This window comes from Denticeps clupeoides, chromosome 18 (genome assembly GCF_900700375.1).
Source record: "Denticeps clupeoides chromosome 18, fDenClu1.1, whole genome shotgun sequence".
NCBI classification, from domain to species: domain Eukaryota; kingdom Metazoa; phylum Chordata; class Actinopteri; order Clupeiformes; family Denticipitidae; genus Denticeps; species Denticeps clupeoides.
Genome location: NC_041724.1, coordinates 6,076,059 through 6,095,531, shown reverse-complemented (window position 1 = coordinate 6,095,531; position 19,473 = coordinate 6,076,059). Strand labels below are relative to the sequence as shown.

The window sequence follows — 19,473 nt, the reverse complement described above, 5'->3', positions numbered from 1 at the left end:
ACTGCAGAGTTTATCTATAACTCAGCAACCCAACACACCCCCTGGACAGGCATGAAGAGGAGGGGCGAGTAACTGGGTCACATGGTTAAAGGAAGGGGACGCACTGCAATGGTGAGTGCGAGGGCGACATATGTTTGAGTGTGTGTGTGTGCGTATTTATGGGAATATGGCAGGAATGCTCATTGCCTGGAATTTCGTTTCTGACAACGGAAATGGATAGGTAAAGGTAGGTAAAAATTCATTTCATTTGGGTGTGTATGTGTGTGTAGGGGGGTAGTGTCTGTGTATGTTGGAAAGAAAGACATGCAGAGAAAACGAGTCTGACAGGCAGGACAGCTTTAACTTTCTGCTGAAAATAAAAACAGATGCCATTCTGCCTATTTATAGAGCATGAGAATTCCAGTTAGGCTGCTGCGCTTCCTTATGATGTGAAGTGTGTGTGAGGGAACACACATGCATAAAATGTACACAGCCGTGCCGAGGTCAAAGGTAAAACTAAGGAGCTGAAGGTGAGAAAGCAGGATGAGAGGAAGAGAGAATGAAGGAGAGTGAGAACAGAGAGAGAGAAACATACTAAAACTGACAAAATGACAGAAGGAGGAATACAGAAAAAGGGAGGAAGTCCCTTGTCAAAATTCACAGAGAAAACACACACACATCCTTACAAGCATGCACGTGCACACACACACATCCCCAAACAAACACACACACACACACCTGTAGGCTACGTTGACCAGGAAAGAGAAACATGATGAAATTCCAGTCTGAGGACCCGGCGAACAAACACAATCTCCTTCACTCTCAGTTAAACACAAATGTCTGTAAGGAATGCACACCGTACGTCCAGCCAGCTGCATACAGGTATGTATGTGTGTGTCTGTGTGTGGTGGGTGTAGTCGGTACGTTTTTCAGTCGTTACTTGCATTCTATTATTTTGTTCCATGTTCCTAGTCTATACAAAATTCACAATCTCCATGTTTTTTTTTTTTACCTTAAGATATGTTTATACTGCAGATTTTCTTCTCTGAAGACTTCATTGGTCAAATTCTTTGACCTTATTTTCATTTGCTCAGTACCTTGGTTTTCCTGGACTTGGTTCTCAAACTCTGCATTCTTTCTCCTTCTAGTGGTATGCTGGGAGACTGAGATTAGTGTTAATATTCACAGCGGCTGTCTGTTTCAATGCAGTTTAGGTGGTATTCCTCCTATCGTGTATGTAATACATACAGTTAGTCTTGACAGTGAATGACAATTAGCAGCACATTAGAAATAAGTAATCCTCGTGACTTTCTTCTTTCTTCTGCTTCGTTCTCTCTCCTCTATTTGATGCATGATGCAAGGCTGCAAATGTCCCGCCAAGTTATTACTGTATTTAAGAAGCCCTTTCCTGTCTCTTTGAATGCAATGTGAACAGTGGTTCCTAGTCCTGTTTCTGGGGGACTTCCTGCCAAAATGTTTTCGTTCCACGTCAATCCTCAATTGACCAATAACAAATATGGCAGTGTGGGTTGGAATGGAAAAAAATCTGGCGAGGGACCTTCCAGGAATAGGAGATAGAACCACTGGCTTAAAAGAACTAGCCATACAAGCAATTAAAATATAGCACAGCGTGTGTATTTAATATGCTTACCCATCTCATAAGACAGTCATTATGAATCTAACAAAGACTCTTCACAGGCAGATGACAGGATGACTCCTCTTCAGCTTAGCTCACTCTGATACAGAGCAGCTTTGTCTCAAACATGACATCTGTGACAACGCTGTTTTATTTTCCATGCAGTATATTCTCCAGAGCCTAAATTCTACTGGACAAGTTACACATGCCAACAAGTAATGGAAACATTTTCAAAATGACTCCCATGGCATTACATTTCTTTTTTCAAAATTTTGAACTACTGTTACTCATTGATGGTAACATGTTGTAAGTCACTCTGGATAAGGGTGCCTGCCAAATGCCTCAAATGTAAATGTAAATTAAATTCCAGACTTGCCTGAAAGTAGTTGGTGTGTAGAGTCAAGGAGGCATGTAAGTCACAAGCAAATATTCACCGTGTGAGTTTTCTAACCGTTTGGACGTACATGGAGATTTTCCAGTGTCCCGGGCAGTCAGCTCGGTGGGCCTCAGTGGGCACTGGAATAGGTGTGGTCACAAATGGCCAGACCTGTCAGTCAGCCATTAACGGCCTATGATGCTAGACTAATTGTGTCTGCGTCTGCTTTTTATTCCGTCCGGCGATTTTAGTGCATCAGCAAAACATACACAAGCACAGCTGCTCTCGCCCTGGCACACGGAGGTACTGACCTACCCACACACACACATGCCATTAGCACTGAGAGAGTTGGAGAGTGGGAGAGAGAGAGAGAGAGAGCGAAAGAGAGAGAAATGGGCAGTACACAAACAACTTGGGGGGGTGGGGAGAGCCGACAGCAACACAAGTAAACGTGCAAGACACATGGACAGTATCAGAAGAATCAGTGAGAGCCAGGCAGTGTAAGTGTGTGTGCGTATGTGTATGCAAGTTGCAAGACTCATGGACAGCTGCTGCCCTACCCTTTGTGTGTGTAACTGCATCTCTTCCTCAGGTGAGCCTCGTCCAATGCTCACACACTCCCACATGGGGAACAGACACACACATGGAGGTAACACACGCTTATGGTGGTGTGTGTGTTATTGTCTGTAATTGTTTCCTGGGATAATTACCGCAATAACATGTGTATTGTTTTCTTTGGGTGTCTTTCATGGGTTTTATGGGCGTCTTTCTGTTTTTCATGAGTGTCAACAATATATGATTTATGAGTTTTGATTTTGATGTGCATTGCCAAAATAACAAAGCAATGGTTTTTAACAGAAATACAGAGATCCTCCTTCTCTACTGTTATTTACAGTGTCCCGCAGGGTTCCAGTCTTGGTCCCATTCTGTTCTCAATTCTTGTCATTTCTTAGACTTTGATAAGATAGGTTGCAGCATTTGCAGTCATGCTTTAAATTAATATACTGGTGATATTTATCTGTTTATAAATACATACTTCCACTATTAGTTTCACCCCAAAAGCACTATGAAGGAGACACAAATCTACAGAAAATTTTGTAGAAGATTCAAATCTAGTATTAAAGTATCCAGCATGTACTCTCTGGCTTGTGTTGTTTGTCCATAGCCAGCCAACCCTGGAATCCATACTTGGACTTTTTATGACTGTTCCTGAACACTGAACTAATTTGAATTAATGCATTAGTTGTGCCATGTTTGTAATTGTGCAATTGTATGCTTTTCTTGCTTGTTTCCAGATGTTTCCTCTGATGAGTTTGATGTTCTGTGGACAGAGACGTCCCACTCATTAGATCCAGGACTTGACATCATGACCACAGGTGAGAAGACTTCACCATCTCGTAGCCAGATGTACTCTTACAACCAAATATTTAATCTGTGATAAACCACTTTATTACTAACTAAATTGGATTTTATATTTGACTGTATTCAATATTACACCTGCACTCCTTTATATAGGCAACACACATTGTTAGGACAGAACACATTGCAAAGTGTTAATGTGAAGTTGCTGCCATGTGCACAGTTCAAACAAAGGCAGAATTCAGCTGTCAGATGCTATCTGCTAGATGAAGAAAACGATGTTTGAGACTAAAGCCTACAGGAAAATTCCTTTCAGGCTGAGATCAGCGTTCCTTGTATCCGGCCAAACAGGGGCTCGCAATATTAGCTTCTCTAGCTCATATTCTATTCAATAGACCTAATGGGAAATGCCTTTTTCACAACACAACAGAGGAAATGCATCACCATCCTGGTGGCTGCTGTATTTGTAACAGGAGGGCTTCTTCCTGTTTGTACATTTAGAGGAAGCCATCAAGTCCAGGCTCCGCAAAGCTGACCATGTGCACCCACACACTGAGCCTCATGCAGTTAACATCAGCCTCTCACCCCCAGAAATCTGACAAATAGCACAATAGCATTTAGAAACTTCTTACAAACAATTTTAATCAATCGTATGTGGAACTTGTACGTCCTGAATAATGTAGACGCAATCTCAAATCATATTTAACATTAAAAGCGTAATGTTTCTTATTATATGCACGTGTGTGTAGATGTGGTTTTGCAGTTCAGTGGTAAGCGCCACAGCAGTGAAGAAACCGACGCTGTCCTGCAGGAAGTGCTCAGAACGCGGCTGAGGGTGTTGGAGAGCAACAGCCAGAACCTCTCTCGTCTGTTCAAGGTCAGACACCTCCAGTCTAGAGTTGTGAATCACGTAGAACGTTAATATTCATGGAACTTTAAATAGTCACATAGATACATGTGTTCAGGACATGTCCGCACGCCTAGTCTCCGTTCAGGCAGAAAAGGATTGTTTCATCATTACCTTCAAGACCGTAGAGGAGATCTGGAAGTTCTCGACCTACTTGTCCCTAGGTACTCTGCATGGCTGGATGAGACAATGATTTTAGCATCAGCTACTCTGTCTGCAGCTATGTGGTGTGTTTCTGTCATCAGGCCTGGTGGCGCGATGTCTTCAGAACTTTCTGTGCGATGCAACGCTGTGTGTGGACCCATTGCAGCTCAGTGACGTGGCGATAAGTGTGTCTGTCGACGAGGAGCACCTGGCCACCTTATACCTGCGTCTTCTGCTAGAGGAAGGTGGGTGTGATTTTCAAGCGTTTTTTTCTGTACTTGTGTGTATGTTCGGTCTTTGGTGAAGCATTACTGAAAGAGGGTTTTGTGCGTGTGTTAGGATTCTTCTTTGGGAAAGCGTTGTGTGATGGCACAGGTGAGGACGACAGGCTGTGCTTCAGGCAAGATGATCTGCTGATGGTGAGGGACGTTGGGCAGGATGGAATGTGGGAGGGGACCCTTCTGTCCAGCGGAAGTCACGGCCTGGTTCCTGTCAGCTCCATGCAGCCTCTACCCTATCCATTTTACCAGTGAGTTTCACAGTCCACCCAAACGTTAATCCAGTAACTCGATTCCTGTGGTTTCTGTGTTTATATTGGTTTCTGTTTTTAACTCTATTAAAACGCTAATGTTGTGTGCTCTGATGTTATGGTAGGTGGTTTCTCAGGAAGTACCCAGGCAGTGCTGCTGGTTTACCGCCGGCTTCGACTTTTTGTGATTATCCTATAGGTGAGTACACTTGTCTCAGCAGTCTGGCTTGGGCTGAAGGCCTCCACTGATAGAATGCTTACAAAGAATCGTTTGATTCGGTTCAGGTCGTCATTGACCACCTAATGTAGTCATCTTTTCAGTCAAATAGTGAATAAAAGAGGAACAAGAATGAACCCTTATTGAATGGACCTTTGCCTACTTTAAATGCTTGAAAGTAAAAGTCATCTGCTCAAAATATCTTGTGTGCATATCATTTTAGGAGACGTTGCCCTATTTCTCCTGATTGCGTCTTCCCTCTTTGCTCTTTAGCAACCGGCACATGCATATCGACAGTAGCATACGATCCCGTGGGGCAGGATGAGCTGCCTCTGTATGAGGGGGAGGAGGTGGCAGTAGAGGGACTACTCCTGCGAGGGATGAATGTATTTGTTGGGCGGAGCCTTTCCAGTGGACTTGTGGGATTTGTGCAAAAAGCCCATGTGAAGCCTGCTGAGCTGCACCCACTGTAAGAGAACACTACGCTTAGCATAGTTTATTTAGTCTTAACATAGTGATCCTTAGTCTCAGCTTCACTGTGTCCAATTCACTATATTCATTTGATGCATGCTAACATTTATTTGGTTCTTATTCATGTGGATAAAAATATCAATAACAACCCATTTGGAATATTTGAAAGTGAAGTGATTGTCATTGTGGAGCACAGCACATGGCAATAAAATGTGTCCTCTGCGTTTAACCCATCACCCTTGGTGAGCACTGGGGAGCCATGAAAGGCGCCCGGGGACGGTAACCTTACCCACCTTGGTGGTTTGGGATTTGAACCAGCAACCTTCCCATTACGGGTCGCTTCCTTACACACTAGGCCACCATTTGAGCATCATGTTTTTTGCATCTGAATGTTAAAAGTACCTCTTTTATTGGTCAGGACCTCTTCAGTGGCGTTTGTGACGGAAGAGGAGAAAGCTGCTCTAAACGACATAAACCCTGGAGTCACACATTCAGATTCACATATACAGATGCTGCAGGAGCTGGAGCTGCGTTCATGTGAAATCAGCAGAGTTTACAGGATGGGTAACACACTTTATTACATGCGGTTTTTAAATAGATCCTCATGCTTATTAAATAGATGTTTTATTGCTTTATTATGCAATATTTTAATTAATCTGATTTCTTTGCAGATAGACTGGATGAATCTGATTTTCCATACATGACTTGCAATTCCAAAAAAGGTACTTTTCTCTGTTAGCTTGTAATTAAATTAAAGATGATGGCTGTAGGTTTACACTGATCATCTGAAATTTGGAGAATGGCGGCGATGAAAAAGGCACAGTGTCTTTTCTTCATGTGCATTCCTTTGTATCCCACACTCTTTCTTCATTCCAGCTGTAGAGAAGACTCCTCTTGCCCAACGTCAGAGTGTGGCATCCACACTTCACTCCTCCCCTTGCCACTCCCTTCACAGGTCCCGCAATACTTTGGGCCAAAGCTTCACCTCCTTCAGCCTGAATGACACCTTTTGTAACTTAGACGAGTTTGACGACATCCTGGAATTTGAGGAATCTGAGGAGCCGGAGCTCTGTGACCCCCTGCTGACCTTGCTGGATTCTGACCCCAGCTCGATTCCTCCTAAAGACATCGGTGACCTGTGTGACCCCTCACACTCGTTTCTTGAAGTTCTGTTTGCGGGAGAGGGCGAGGATGCAGTAATGTTGCGCCTAGAGTCGGTGCGGGAGACCGCAAAGCGCCAGTGCATGTGGTGGGCGCAGCGACGGGCGTGCTTTCTTCTGGGACGCTTGTGTGCCCGCAGACTGAAGCTGTCACAGGCATGTACTTTTGATATGTTTAACTTCATAGATTAAGCTTGGTTTAGTTTCAAGTTTTAACTTGTCTAAAGGTTCAATGGCATGAAAATTTCACTTATTTAACATTTATTTAACATCAATACGCGTTCCCCCAGCCTGTCTATGGTTCTGCAGTGGCTAGAAATGGCAAAAGGTGTGCTTCACCGTTCAGAAAGTGAAAGCTCAGATGGTCGGACCCGGAATTTGGTTAAAGGTTAATAAAGGCTACCTCCTGTTTTCTCATGCTTTGCCCGCCCAGAGGAATTCCCCTAAAAAAACGAGCTTCATCGTCTGTCATGGCTTCCAAATGTGCGAAGCATATCAGTTGCTCTGTGCATGGATGTAAAAATGAGCACAAATGTATTTTTTACATCCCGTCATACGAGCCTCTGAAGAACCAGTGGGTTCATTTTATTTTTTCTGGAAAAACGCAGACTGCCTGCACCAAACACTGTAGTTGTGTTTGGTGAATGGCGTTGAAGAAGTTGTTCCTGCAAATGACCCCTCACATCGATAGGCTGCTCTCCTCCTCAGCCCACCTCTCTCCTCCCCATTAGCTGCAGATACCGACACAGTGCGTCCTGGGGAAAATTTCATTGTGCCAATGAGGGAATTTGCCAATGTGGGAATATGCTCAGAAATGCTGTAATTCTGCACCATGGCTGAATTTCAGTTAGTTACTTCTGATCCAGTATTATGGGGCCACTAAGACCTTTATATAAAAGCAACAACAATGTCATGGGACCTTTAAGAAAGCTGCAAAGCTGCTTTTAACCTCCTAAGCAAATACTTCTATCTAGTTAAAAACATTAAATATAAAACTGTCTTTATTGTTATTATTTCACTTATTAGATCATAACAGTCTTTTCTACCGGTTCCAGGCTCGCATCTACTTCGAGGAGGCCCTGGCGGTTCCTGTGCCTGGCTTTTTGGACCTTCGTCTGCTGCGGGCACTCTACACCCACCTTACAGCACTGTACATGAAGCAGCGGCTGCCACAGAAACTGCGGTGGACTCAGGAGCGGGCATGTGTCCTGATGATGGCGCTGCCTGACCACTGCTTCTGCTGCGCTGACGAGTTCGAGCTGCTGAAGCCCGTGATGTGGCGGGCACTGTTAGACGGGGACAGGCACCTGGAGACGCGTGCCCTCTTCCTGTCCCTCCGCCTCTTCCTGCAGCTTGGCCGTCATGACCACGCCCTGCCCTTTGCAGAGAGACTACAGTTTCTGTCTGCAGGCCTTGGATCACGTGATGGCCAAGTCCCGATGCCCCTCGACCTGAGCTGGCTGCTCAGTTGCCTGTACCACCAGAAGTACCAGCCTCACCTGGCGCTGGCCGCCCTCAGCTTGGACCCCCTTTGCCCGCGCACGCTGAACCATGCCCTTCAGAAGGTGGAAGTGTTTGTGAGAAATGCAGATCGTCTCAACCCAACATGGCGATGCACCAACTGCCCGCTGTCCAGCCAGCTGCGTTTGCACCTGCAGCAAGCTGTGGACAGTGCCAGTCGAGAGAGCCAGCATCTCGCTGAACTTGACCTGTGCATAAGCCTGGCGTGAGTGCAGATTATGAGACCATTATTCCTTAAACGTCATTTATGTCTAAACGTCTAAACACTCTTTTGTGTGTGTGTCCCCTGTCAACAGTTGGCTGTTATTGTTGCATGGTGCCCTGGAGAAAGCTGTGTGGTGTGCAGAACATGCAGTGAAGGTGGGTTCTCACGTGGGTGAGGAAGAGAGATTCGAAGCACAAGCCCTTCATAGCTGGATGTTGGTGCTGAGTGGGAAGGCGGAGTCTGCTGTGAACCAGCTCCTCCCCCTCTTAAGCTCTCTCACAGGCTCTGACAGCCCTGCCGCAAGGGGTGTTGTTCATACATTGATTGGCCTAAGCCTGCGGCAATTGGGACGTCTCCAGGAGTCTGCCACACACTCCCATTCCGCCCTGCGCATCGCTCATGAGAATGGAGACAAACGTAACGAAGCCATTGCCCTTGCCAACCTTGCGTGCCTGGCACTGGGTACGGGGTCAATGGGTGTGGCTGAAGGCTTCTTGCAGAGATCGCTGCTCCTCTTCTTCAACTTGGGTGACGGCGCTAACGAGGAGCACATTCAAGCACTCATCTGGATGGGTCGAGTTCTCAGCGACAGCGGGCGGGGCCTGGAAGCAAGGGTGGCTTATGAGTTGGGCTTACTGATCGGCATCAGTGTGAAAAACCTACGCAGTGAGTAAATGCTACTTACTGGCTATTTCGTGTGAAATAACATTTACATGTAGATAAACAATTTTTTTATTGTTTATTGCATCCTATAACCGAGTACACAAATACAGTATCATTTACTAATGCTAATTTGCCAACAGTGATTTCACATTTCCTTGTGGATAATCTTTATTGGTTGGATTTTTTTTATCGTTGGAATGCAAGAGATTGTTTCAGACATCACAAAGACACAAAGACACAACACCACAGCCACATTTATGTGCTATCCCCTGCAGGCCAGATGACGGTGGCAGAGATCCTGAGCCGTCACTATGCCACAAAGCTGATGTACAGACAGTGCATTGTTTACTATGAACACTGTGTGGCATTGTCACGTGAGCTGCAAGACAAGCGTCTGGAGGGACAATACCTCGAAATCCTGGGCAGCATGTACCTGTCACTCAACACAGAGAGGTCATCTTTAATTCACTTTGTCAATTTTCAGTCACAACCCTATTAATCTAGTCTGTGCCAGTCTGCAGTTCTACTGAACCAGCGTCTTGTTATTGTTGTGTTGTATTTTTACAGATGTGCACAGATGTGAACAATAATTCATGAAAGTAATTCCTTTCCATGAAAGTATTTAGTAATGTCCATATTATGAAATGGATACATAAATGCATATAATTTTGTACAAGCGTAGCACATATTCCATTGCATCCTGTGCCTCGATATATGGTCAAATGTAAGACATCCTTATCTAGAGTAACTTACAATCAGTAGTTACAGGGACTGTCACCCTGGTGACACTCAGGGTTAAGTGTCCTGCTCAAGGACACAATGGTAGTAAGTGGGGTTTGAACCTGTAGCTTTGTGATCTTCTGGTTCATAGGTGAGTTTGTTACCTACTAGCCTACTACCACCCACCCCAGAGTAAATTGTGGTTGGGTAAGGAAGCAGCCCTGTTGCATTTCTGCTTTGACTCTGTATCATTGTGAACATTGTTGCATTCAGGACTTCCTGGAAATCTCTAGACTACACCAAGCAGAGCCTGAGGATCTCCATTGACTTGGGTAACAGGCAGGAGGAGTCTGTGACATGGCTGAATGCTGGACGCATCTACTACCTCATGTGTGAAGACGAGCTTGCTGACATGTACCTGCAGGTTAGGGCTAAAGAAATGGACTGCCAACAAGCTTTATGAAATGTTAAAGAAAGATTTGTCAATGCTAAACATTTCAAAGAACATTCAAAGGATACTTGCAGATAGAAATTTATTGCACGTGAAGTTCTATCAGCTCTATCAGAAGTTAGGGGCTGTACATGGTCATGGTTGGCCACTGCTCACAAAGTGATGGGTTAAATGTAGAGGACACATTTCACAGTGTGCACTGCATGTTAAAACACATTCACTTTTAAATGACAAAGGGGTGTGGTTTCAGCAGACTTTTAATTTTAGGTTCATAGTGATTTTCTAGTCATGTCAGCTAAATATCTAAAAAGGCTCTCATGTGTTCAGGCTGCTGTGAGGACAGCCCTGAAGGTGGAGGACCCTGCCTTTGTCCTGAGCGTCCATGAAGGTGCAGGAGACGTCTTTTTTAAAGGGCACAGGAACAGGATGGCAGCCCTGCCATTTTACAGGGTAGATCTTTACATACTTAACACCACGCCTTGTATTCTGAATAACTTTTTGTGACAAACTACAGTTAAATGAAATTCTTTATGTCAATAAAGCTGGGATTTAAATCTAATTTTTGTTATGTGTTGCTTGTGTTTGTAGGATGGCAGTCTGCCACTAGCACGCAGCATTGGTGACACGCTCTCGGAGTTGAGGATGCTGAATAAAATCACTGTGCTGCTGATGTCTGAGTCGCAACACCAGGAGGCGCTGCAGTATGCCATATTAGCCGTAGAAAGTACCGCTGCTACAGGTACACAACATTTTACCCTGAACACACCATGATACTCACAAAACACAAACATACAAATCACATGCAAACATCTGAGCAAAACTCTCAGAAACATTCACAGTGTGGTAGTGGTGACCTAGCATTTAAGGAAGCATCCCCCGTGATCAGAAGGTGCCACTGAGGTGCCTCTGAGGAAAGCACCGTCCCCACACACTGCTCCCCGGGCACCTGTCATGGCTGCTCACTGCTCACTAAAGGTGATGGTTAAAAGCAGAGGACACATTTTGTTGTGTCACCGTGTGCTGTGCTGCAGTGTTTCCCAATGACAATCACTTCAACTTTCACTAAAAAAGACTGCACAGCAAAACATTGCCCATGTACAATTGCAGGGCAGTGGGAGCAAGAGTGGGTGGCCCTTCACCGCCTGGCGTCTGTCCACTACGCACTACGGCACTACGAGCTGGCAGAGAACTTTTACCTGCAGGCTGTGAGGTGTGGGCCTACTGATACCCAGCACCGCATCACTGCGCAGTACTACTGCAGGACCTACAGACGGCTTGGAGACCTCACACTGCACCACCTACAGGTGAGAGGGGGACGAAAGGCATAAATTGACATCTATCTTTGTTACCTATGTGTTACTTTTTACCTACGTAATAAGTATATATTGGCCTATATATATATATATGACATGTTTTTCCCCCTCAGAATATGTGTGTTGTAGTTACTCATGAAAAAAGGAGGTTGTCTTATATTGTGCATTATATTTCATTTGAGCCAATGTAAATGCATATCCACGTGATGAAAAATATGTTGAACTTTGTTGAGTAGGGAATGTTTAGAGGTTATGATATGTTAAATATTTGGAGGAACAGAGTTGTTATCTGTTTTTTTTTAAGAAGAGAAGAAAATTTGATCTGGTTATGCTGGTTCACCAGTTATTTTGACTAAAATGGTTTTCACAATGGAGGGCAGTGGTCGTTTGTGTATTGTGTATTGTGCAGTGTATTGTGGTGGGCAGTGGTCGTTTGATCCCTTACTTCACATTGCTAGTTAGGCTACTGTTAAAAAAATGTCTATTTTATTCTGAATTCTTTATTATGAATTTATGTATGTGTGTGTGTGTAGGATGCATTTGATGCCATGGGGTATTACCAGCTAGCCCTGGCAGCAGCGATGGAGGACACATGCCCTGCCTCACGTTACATCCTTTTTATGAAACTTGCCGAGGTCCACACACACCTGCTGCCTGACACAGAGCTGTGTGAGCACTACACACACTCTGCCAACAGCCTGAAGAATGTGCTTGCGGAGACATACACAGAGAACTCCCCCGTGGATCAAACACAGACAGAAATGTACCACAGAAAATCAAGCGACACAAATGTGGATAAAAAAAAAGCAGACGCACTCACCACAAATACACATAAAACAAATACACATATTGCAAGCACCCTGAACATAGACAAAACTGACACACACAGCACAATCAGCATAACCACAGACAAAACAGACACGCCGAGTACAAACAGCATAAACACAGACAAAACAGACACGCAAAGCAAAAGCAGCATAAACTCACACGAGACAGACACACACAGAGTAATCAGTGTTAATACACGTGAAACAGGCAGAAACAGTGTTATCGACACCGACGTACAGGAAACTAACACATAGCACAAGTAGTGAAAAACACACAGAACAGAAAAACACAAACACATACACTCCTTAAGGTTAAGGTACAGTAACACATAAAATCATGAGATGTGATGGCAATATGTGTTCAGAATACAGAAAATGAAGTACCTGTATTCAGTTCATGTTACTGTCAGTCAATTAAAAATTATATTAATATTAGCCAAGGCATCCCATGTTTCAGTTCAGTGTCCCATTAATAATTCTATTCTGAGATCCAAAAATTCACCACCTAGAAGCACTGCGAATTTAAAAGAATCAAATAATGATAAAGCACTGCTGCTTTACACACGCATGCACTGTATTGTACTTGTGTTCTGAATACTTTACTGTCTATGTGCTGTAACAGAATGCATAGCTGAATATGTTTATGTATTTAGTTTTTGTCTACCACTGTTTACATGAATAGCAAAGACCCACAAAACCATACACTCAAGCATGTGCTATTATGCACTCAACCTTAACAACACACACCAGACTTTATGACTTCAATTCTGATTCCCTGACTGCATTCTGTACCTGTTTATGTGCTTAGTCATGTTGTAAATATATGTGAATTTTTTTAAACCTGAAATAAATTCAAATTTGCTGTTATTTATAATGCCTGTCATTTCAGTATCTGGATTAAGTGCTATTCTCAGGTTTGGTGAGACAAATAACATTAGTTTTACTGCACAAACCTTTTAACAGTATAGTACAGGTGTATTATTTAAATTTAAATACAAATCTTCATTGCATAACGTCAATGGATATGCTTGGGGATTCAGGCTTGGGGAGAAAAATCTTATGGTTTTATGTGTTGTCACCACAGAAGATGGTTTATGAACTTGCAAGTCTGGAATGCAGTTCTGGAATTAAAGTCCGGCATTTCATGCTTTCTCTTTGGAGGCACGATATATCTCAAGTCCTTGAAAACACTGCTGTTATTCTGTAATCATTGAAAAATATATAACTTAGATTGCTTCTTAATGTCTTGAAAGATTAAACATATGTAACACAGAACATATGTAACACTTACTCTTTTTATATAATTATTTAATATTATTAATCCTACAAAAAATTCTCAACATGTTTGCATTTAATAAATATCGCTCAAAACATTGAAAAACCAAGGCAAAATTTAAGTATTTGGTGTTCAACTCTCTCTCTCTCTCTCTCTCTCTCTCACACACACACACACACACACTTTGAGTGTTTTTTTTTGTGTGTGTGTGTGTGTGTGTGTGTGTGTGTGTGTGTGTGTGTGCAAAACTTTAGAAAAACACACATGACTTAAGCCAGACCCCTCCAGAGTCAGACGATCATGTGCCCAGAACTCTGCTATTCTGGAACCAATGTCTGCAGAGCTGTCCTGTCTGTTGCTATGTCAACCAGTGTGTTGTAAAGGACCCCAGAGTTTGTCAACCTTCCATAAGTGTCAGCTGGGGAAACAGAAGCAGAGCTATGCCAAAAGTTATTAAGCCAATGCTGTTAGCTCCTTATAAAACCGTATGAACTAGAATATGCGACTTTCTAATAATTTTACTTGATATTATTTAAACTATCCAGCAACACTCGGCATCCCAGTACTGTACGAATTGTGCACATATATTTCCCCTGAATATTTCAACACACCTACTCTATGCCATTTATGGAGGCTGAGATAAAATCTAATTCATAATTTGTTTTTACCAGAAAGATTTCATCATAATAACCAGCTTCATGAGACGTTTGCTGCTTTGCAGATTCTAAAATATTTAGCTTTCATACCCTCATTTGTGATATTTAAAAAACTGGAGTCTTCCATTTTGTCCTTCATTGTCAGCATAGTGAGAAAATGAAAAGCTCATAAAAGAGTAGGTGTGTTTTTTACTTTTTGGTAATGTGCTTCATTGGGATTAATTCAATGTATTCATGAATAAAGCTGTGATGGCAGGAGCTGGTCTTAGGACAACATTTCTGCTGTATGTTGACTAAAAAATTCAGGTAGAGCCGTTCTGGTCACAGACGGAGTAATGTACACTTCAGACCTTACAAATTCAAACACACACACACACACACACACACACACACACACACACACATTCCCTCTCCATCTCTCGCTTTCTGTCACTGTGATAGAGAAATATCTCTCCTCTTTGACGCACATTTGCAGAGGGAACACATGACCAACCAGTTCTGTCTGCCAAACCAGCTGATCTTGTGAGTAGCTTCTGGCAGAACACACACACGCAACAAACTAAAAAAAAGTTCACCGTCTCCACAAGAGATCAGTTAGCTGCCCTGTAACAGTCCCAGTGCATTGTGCCCTGGCAGCTGTAACACACACATTTCCCACACACACACGCTGGGTAGACAGAACCCAGTGTTTGCTATTCAAAATGCATCTGACACCCCCCCTGGTCTGCTGAAAGCTGGATATATAAATAGGGTTATCTTATCTAGGCTAGGCACCTGAAAGACTGACCACACCGCTGAGCAAACAAAACAGGCGGCTAGGATGCTCTTACAGTACATCAATGCGTACTGTACGTCTGCGCACAAGCTCGCTGGACATGCTTGCATTCCTGGAGATGTCCCGCTGCAAAAAAAATAAAATAAATAAATCCCAAAATCTTGTGTTTGTTCATTTTGGACGCTGCTAGAGTGACTTGGCCGCTGTGTTTATTCCGACAGAGGAGGTGACCGCTCCCTAAAACTATGGTGTTTAATTTACCAAAACACCTGGCGGGCCCTCTCGAATGTCGTGCGCGATGCGCCGGGCTGCCATCAGCCAGTGTCTGCGTTGTTAAATTCGTCTGTTTGTCCTTGTGTATTGATATTACAGGCGCGTATTGATATTTGTATATTTCAGAGGGACGGGCGAGGTAAACATGTCATTGTGCGAATGCCCCTTGCTCTTCGCGCACGTAAATAGTCTTGGTGCTGACCCCATTTTCACCGCATATGCCATACTGACTGTCTTTTTACACTTGATGAGTGCGCCATTGCGGGACTCTCTGGGGACATACGTCAGACGTGTGTGAAAAGATTGCAAACTCTGCACTACTGATTTTGCAGTTATGCTGGGAAACAACATAAGCTCTGCGTCAGGACGGTGTAATGCCAAGTATGGCTGTTTGTTTGATACAGCTACAGCCTCTCAGTGTTTTTGGCCGGGTTCTGCTAGCAAATACTACATATAGCTTGCAAAAATGAGAGAAACGATAAAGGACAATAAAGCTACTTTTACAGTCGTAACTGACACTTCAGAGGGGGGGTGTGGATTCAGTACCTTCAGTTGACACGTTCCCAGCAGTTCAGTGAAGAGAATACTACTGCTATATTAAACATTATTTTTAAATCCTTACTACTACATTTTTGATGGTTTGATAAACATAATTTTATTACTACTTTACACATTGTTTATGAGTTCAGCCCATTTCACACATTGAATTGGATCTGATCTCAACTTATGGGGTCCTCCTCACAGTGAAAAAGAACAAGCTTATTGGTTTTAAACAATTAGGCCGTTTTCCCTCATCGAAGGTTAGACGTTTGTGTGTTTGCACGTATAAATAGGTAAGAATGTGTAACATCCCTATTCAAAATGTCTTCACCACTTTTTGAGTGTGAATGTATTTGAAAATACATTCACAGCACACTTGTAACATTAGTTCTGCAGTTCCCAAATGGGTCAGTTCTGTTCACACACCCTCCAACCTCTGTTGGGTCACTGTCTTCCCAGCTTCCCTTGCTGGCGGCGGGTGGGATGCTGTGTCCATTCTTGGTGCTGTGAGGCGAGCATCGTCCCTCTCGAAGGCAGAGAAGCTCCATAAAGGCGCGACGGAACTCAGGGCTCCGGCAGTAGATGAGCGGGTTGAAGGCAGAGTTCGCGTAGCCAATCCAGTTGAAGATCTGAAATACAGTGGTGTTGATCTTGACAAAGGGACTGGTGACATTCAGCAAGAAAAAGGGTAGCCAGCAGAGTGCGAACACGCCCATGATGGTGCCCAGTGTCTTCAGCGCCTTGTGCTCCTTCAGGCTAAATCGGACGCCACGGCCAGAGTGTTGGTCTGGGTTCCCGTGGAAACGACCCTCACTCCGAATGATCTTCCGCAGCTGCCGGCGTGCCTCCTGGAAGACCCGGCTGTAGACAAACAGCATGATGAGCAGCGGTATGTAGAAAGAGATGAGGGAGGAGATGACGGCGTAGGTGGGGTTTGTGTCGAACTCACAGTGGTATGTGCTGCTCTGGGATGTAACGTTATGGAGTTTGTCCGACATCCATAAACCCATGTAGATGGGCACAAATGAGATCAGAACTGCCACAAGCCACACCAGCAGTGCCAGGCCACTGGCGCGCCGCTTGGTCAGCAGCGTCTGGTAGCGGAACGGCGAGACGATGGCCAGGTAACGGTCCATTGCAATCATGCACAGGGTCTCAATGCTTGCTGTCACACACAGCACATCGATCGCAAACAATGTGTCACACCAGAATTTGCCGAAGTACCAGGTGCCCAGCAGGATGTGACAGGCACTGAATGGCACCACCATCAGACCCATGAGGAGGTCTGCACAGGCCAGGGACATCAGGAAGCAACTTGTGACGTTCTGCAGCCGTTGGAAGCGAGCAATGGCCGCGATGACCAGCATGTTGCCAAATACAATGACCAGCACCAGAAATGCCATTAAAATACCCAAGAGCACATGTCCGTGGTCAGTGCCTCCGTCACTGTTGGAGGGAACTTTGGAAACGTTCATCTGAAAGAGATTAAAAATAAAAATTGTTCAAGAAACACGCTGTTGTTACTTCTTTGGCATTTACAGAAATTTTAGATGGCCACTTGATCTCTGAAATTATATTTGGTGTGGAACTAAAAGGCTCCTTTAAAAATGTTTACATTTTACCACTGTTAAAAAAAATTCTTAAATGTAGGTAAAACACAATAGTGAAATTAGTGTGACTGCTTTCAGTGGAGTTTTCTGATCAAAAACTATTTTTTCCACCATGTAACTGCAGAAAGAATGTCCATTACAGTTTTGAAAATCATGATTTCAATCTCCTGAAACAACAAATTTTGCATTGTGTTTACATTGGTCATGTTTCAGTTTTCATAACAGGAAGACAACTAATGACCAAACGTTAATACTGGTCCGATCATTTTTACAGACCAATTTTTTAACAGTTGTAATTTCTCAGCCAATTGATCAGGCATTTTTTTATTACTTGCAAATCCAGTGTAACAATGCCTGAAGCTAAGTGGAAAACATTTCTCAGATGTCTTGGATGTTGCTGGGAGAGCTGAGCCAGTAGGAGGGTTCCTTGTCTGGGTTCCTTTGCTGTGATAGCGACAAGGACTGTTGCTAAAGTGGTGAAAGGTTGTAATAATTTAGTGCCACCGATGGACAGGGGCAAATCAACGACAGGCCATTTATTAAATATAAAGCACAGAGTTCATCGCTATTGAGGATGTAGGATTCAACAAAGATTCAAGAAAACGTTTAGCTTATGGCCCTTTTGCTTCTGGGCATTCTGACTTTTAACCCTTTCCAACTTTCTCCCCTACTTTGATGCGTGGAGTTCAGGCACAATATGACTGTATATTAGTAACATGGATTCCCTCAATGTCTATGTAACTGTAAGTGCACAATCATGCAATATAGAGAAAAAAATGGTTATATTATTACTACATGTCAGTGAAGTGGAATTTTAAAAATACCATATAAATACCAAAAAAAGCACATGTTGGTAATGTTGGTGAACAATTCAAACCTACACGGTTATCATCATATAACTCATAATTTCTTTGAAAAACAAAAAGTGCTATGAAAAACTTAGACATTTTACCTCCTGATGTCTCTCCTCTTGTCTGTAGTCCCATTAGCAGAGTTTTCTCTAAAAGCTTCTCCAATTACCATGAACATCCATGCTTGTTTTGCCCTCATTCCAGATTTTCTTTTGGAATCCTCTCCGTCTCCGTCTCTGTCGCTGTCTGTGACAGGGACTGTAACCAGCAGCGTCTCCGAACATTTATAACCTCCTGTGCTGATGTCACGGCTGAACAGCAGCCAAATGACGACAACAGAAGTCCTGCCTGAATATATCTGTGTGTGACTGAAACTGGAGATGGGAGCAGGGACCAAAAATAAATTAAAATAAATACATGAAGAAAACAAACAAATTCATCTTTAAGTTTTTTACTTGCTTTTACCACTGGTAGAGAGTGTTTTTTGTTTTCTTTTTCAGATTTACTCATTATTCATTTTGTGTAAATTAAATATGTTTGAAAAATGTTTCCTACCATAACCTTCAAATTTGCATGTACTGGCTGGGTATAAATTCACTATAGAGGAGTTCAGTTACAGGCTGTGGCCATTTCCTTCTGTACATACCCCCCTTGTATGACAAGGGAGGATGGGAAATAAATCCGCTGGTCAGTGCAGTCTCTTCAGCATGAAGGGTGCATGAAGGTCTAAAAAAAGATTTTCATCTAAAAGCCATCTAAAAGCCATCCATGACTTGCCTGTACTGGCATACCCGTGGAAACCAGATCCTCACGCTAGTCTCAAACATTCAGCTAACAACACCTGACCTGCATTATACTTGTTGCGACAGAAACCGACATTGTCTTATGTGGAGATACATCAATCAAAGATCAGGTTTCACCAACACACATAACACATCATTACCACAAACACAATTAAGCCACACAGAACACCTCGCCCTACCACAGTGTTATAAAAGGCAAATACCATCACAG

The 19,473-nt window shown here is 43.4% G+C and overlaps 2 protein-coding genes across 8 annotated transcripts; one reads left to right on the top strand and one right to left on the bottom strand.

Annotated features, from left to right (window-relative positions):
- The first annotated feature begins 55 nt into the window (after positions 1 to 55).
- sh3tc2 (SH3 domain and tetratricopeptide repeats 2) lies at positions 56 to 13,347 on the top strand. Of its 7 annotated transcripts, none has more exons than XM_028959873.1 (20): positions 91 to 226; positions 2,584 to 2,640; positions 3,287 to 3,367; positions 4,100 to 4,227; positions 4,316 to 4,421; positions 4,503 to 4,646; positions 4,741 to 4,930; positions 5,056 to 5,129; positions 5,421 to 5,616; positions 6,037 to 6,182; positions 6,290 to 6,340; positions 6,495 to 6,934; positions 7,834 to 8,504; positions 8,596 to 9,170; positions 9,443 to 9,620; positions 10,161 to 10,311; positions 10,666 to 10,788; positions 10,927 to 11,077; positions 11,446 to 11,642; positions 12,185 to 13,347. In XM_028959873.1, exons 2-20 carry the CDS (start codon positions 2,598 to 2,600, stop codon positions 12,731 to 12,733), a joined length of 4,194 nt encoding a protein of 1,397 aa, XP_028815706.1. In that variant the 5' UTR covers positions 91 to 226; positions 2,584 to 2,597; the 3' UTR covers positions 12,734 to 13,347. The 7 variants fall into 7 exon arrangements, with proteins under 7 accessions (XP_028815708.1, XP_028815707.1, XP_028815706.1 ...); XM_028959870.1 differs by lacking the exon at positions 91 to 226 and adding an exon at positions 260 to 861; XM_028959875.1 differs by lacking the exon at positions 2,584 to 2,640 and having other exon boundaries at positions 56 to 111.
- Positions 12,136 to 18,709, bottom strand: LOC114767937 (beta-2 adrenergic receptor-like). The gene is made up of 2 exons (XM_028959877.1): positions 18,561 to 18,709; positions 12,136 to 17,473 (listed from the first exon to the last, which is right to left on the bottom strand). The coding sequence occupies exon 2, from the start codon at positions 17,471 to 17,473 to the stop codon at positions 16,364 to 16,366; it is 1,110 nt and encodes a 369-aa protein (XP_028815710.1). The 5' UTR covers positions 18,561 to 18,709; the 3' UTR covers positions 12,136 to 16,363.
- Between the last annotated feature and the right edge of the window lie 764 nt (positions 18,710 to 19,473).

Bases quoted from the DNA above. Each gene is read 5' to 3' on its own strand.
- sh3tc2 (XM_028959869.1), top strand. From the start codon at position 2,508: ATGTGTATGCAAGTTGCAAGACTCATGGACAGCTGCTGCCCTACCCTT. The intron at 2,641-3,286 runs GTAACACACGCT...GCTTGTTTCCAG, and splicing joins GAACAGACACACACATGGAG to ATGTTTCCTCTGATGAGTTT. The intron at 4,647-4,740 runs GTGGGTGTGATT...TGCGTGTGTTAG, and splicing joins GCGTCTTCTGCTAGAGGAAG to GATTCTTCTTTGGGAAAGCG.
- LOC114767937 (XM_028959877.1), bottom strand. From the start codon at position 17,473: ATGAACGTTTCCAAAGTTCCCTCCAACAGTGACGGAGGCACTGACCAC.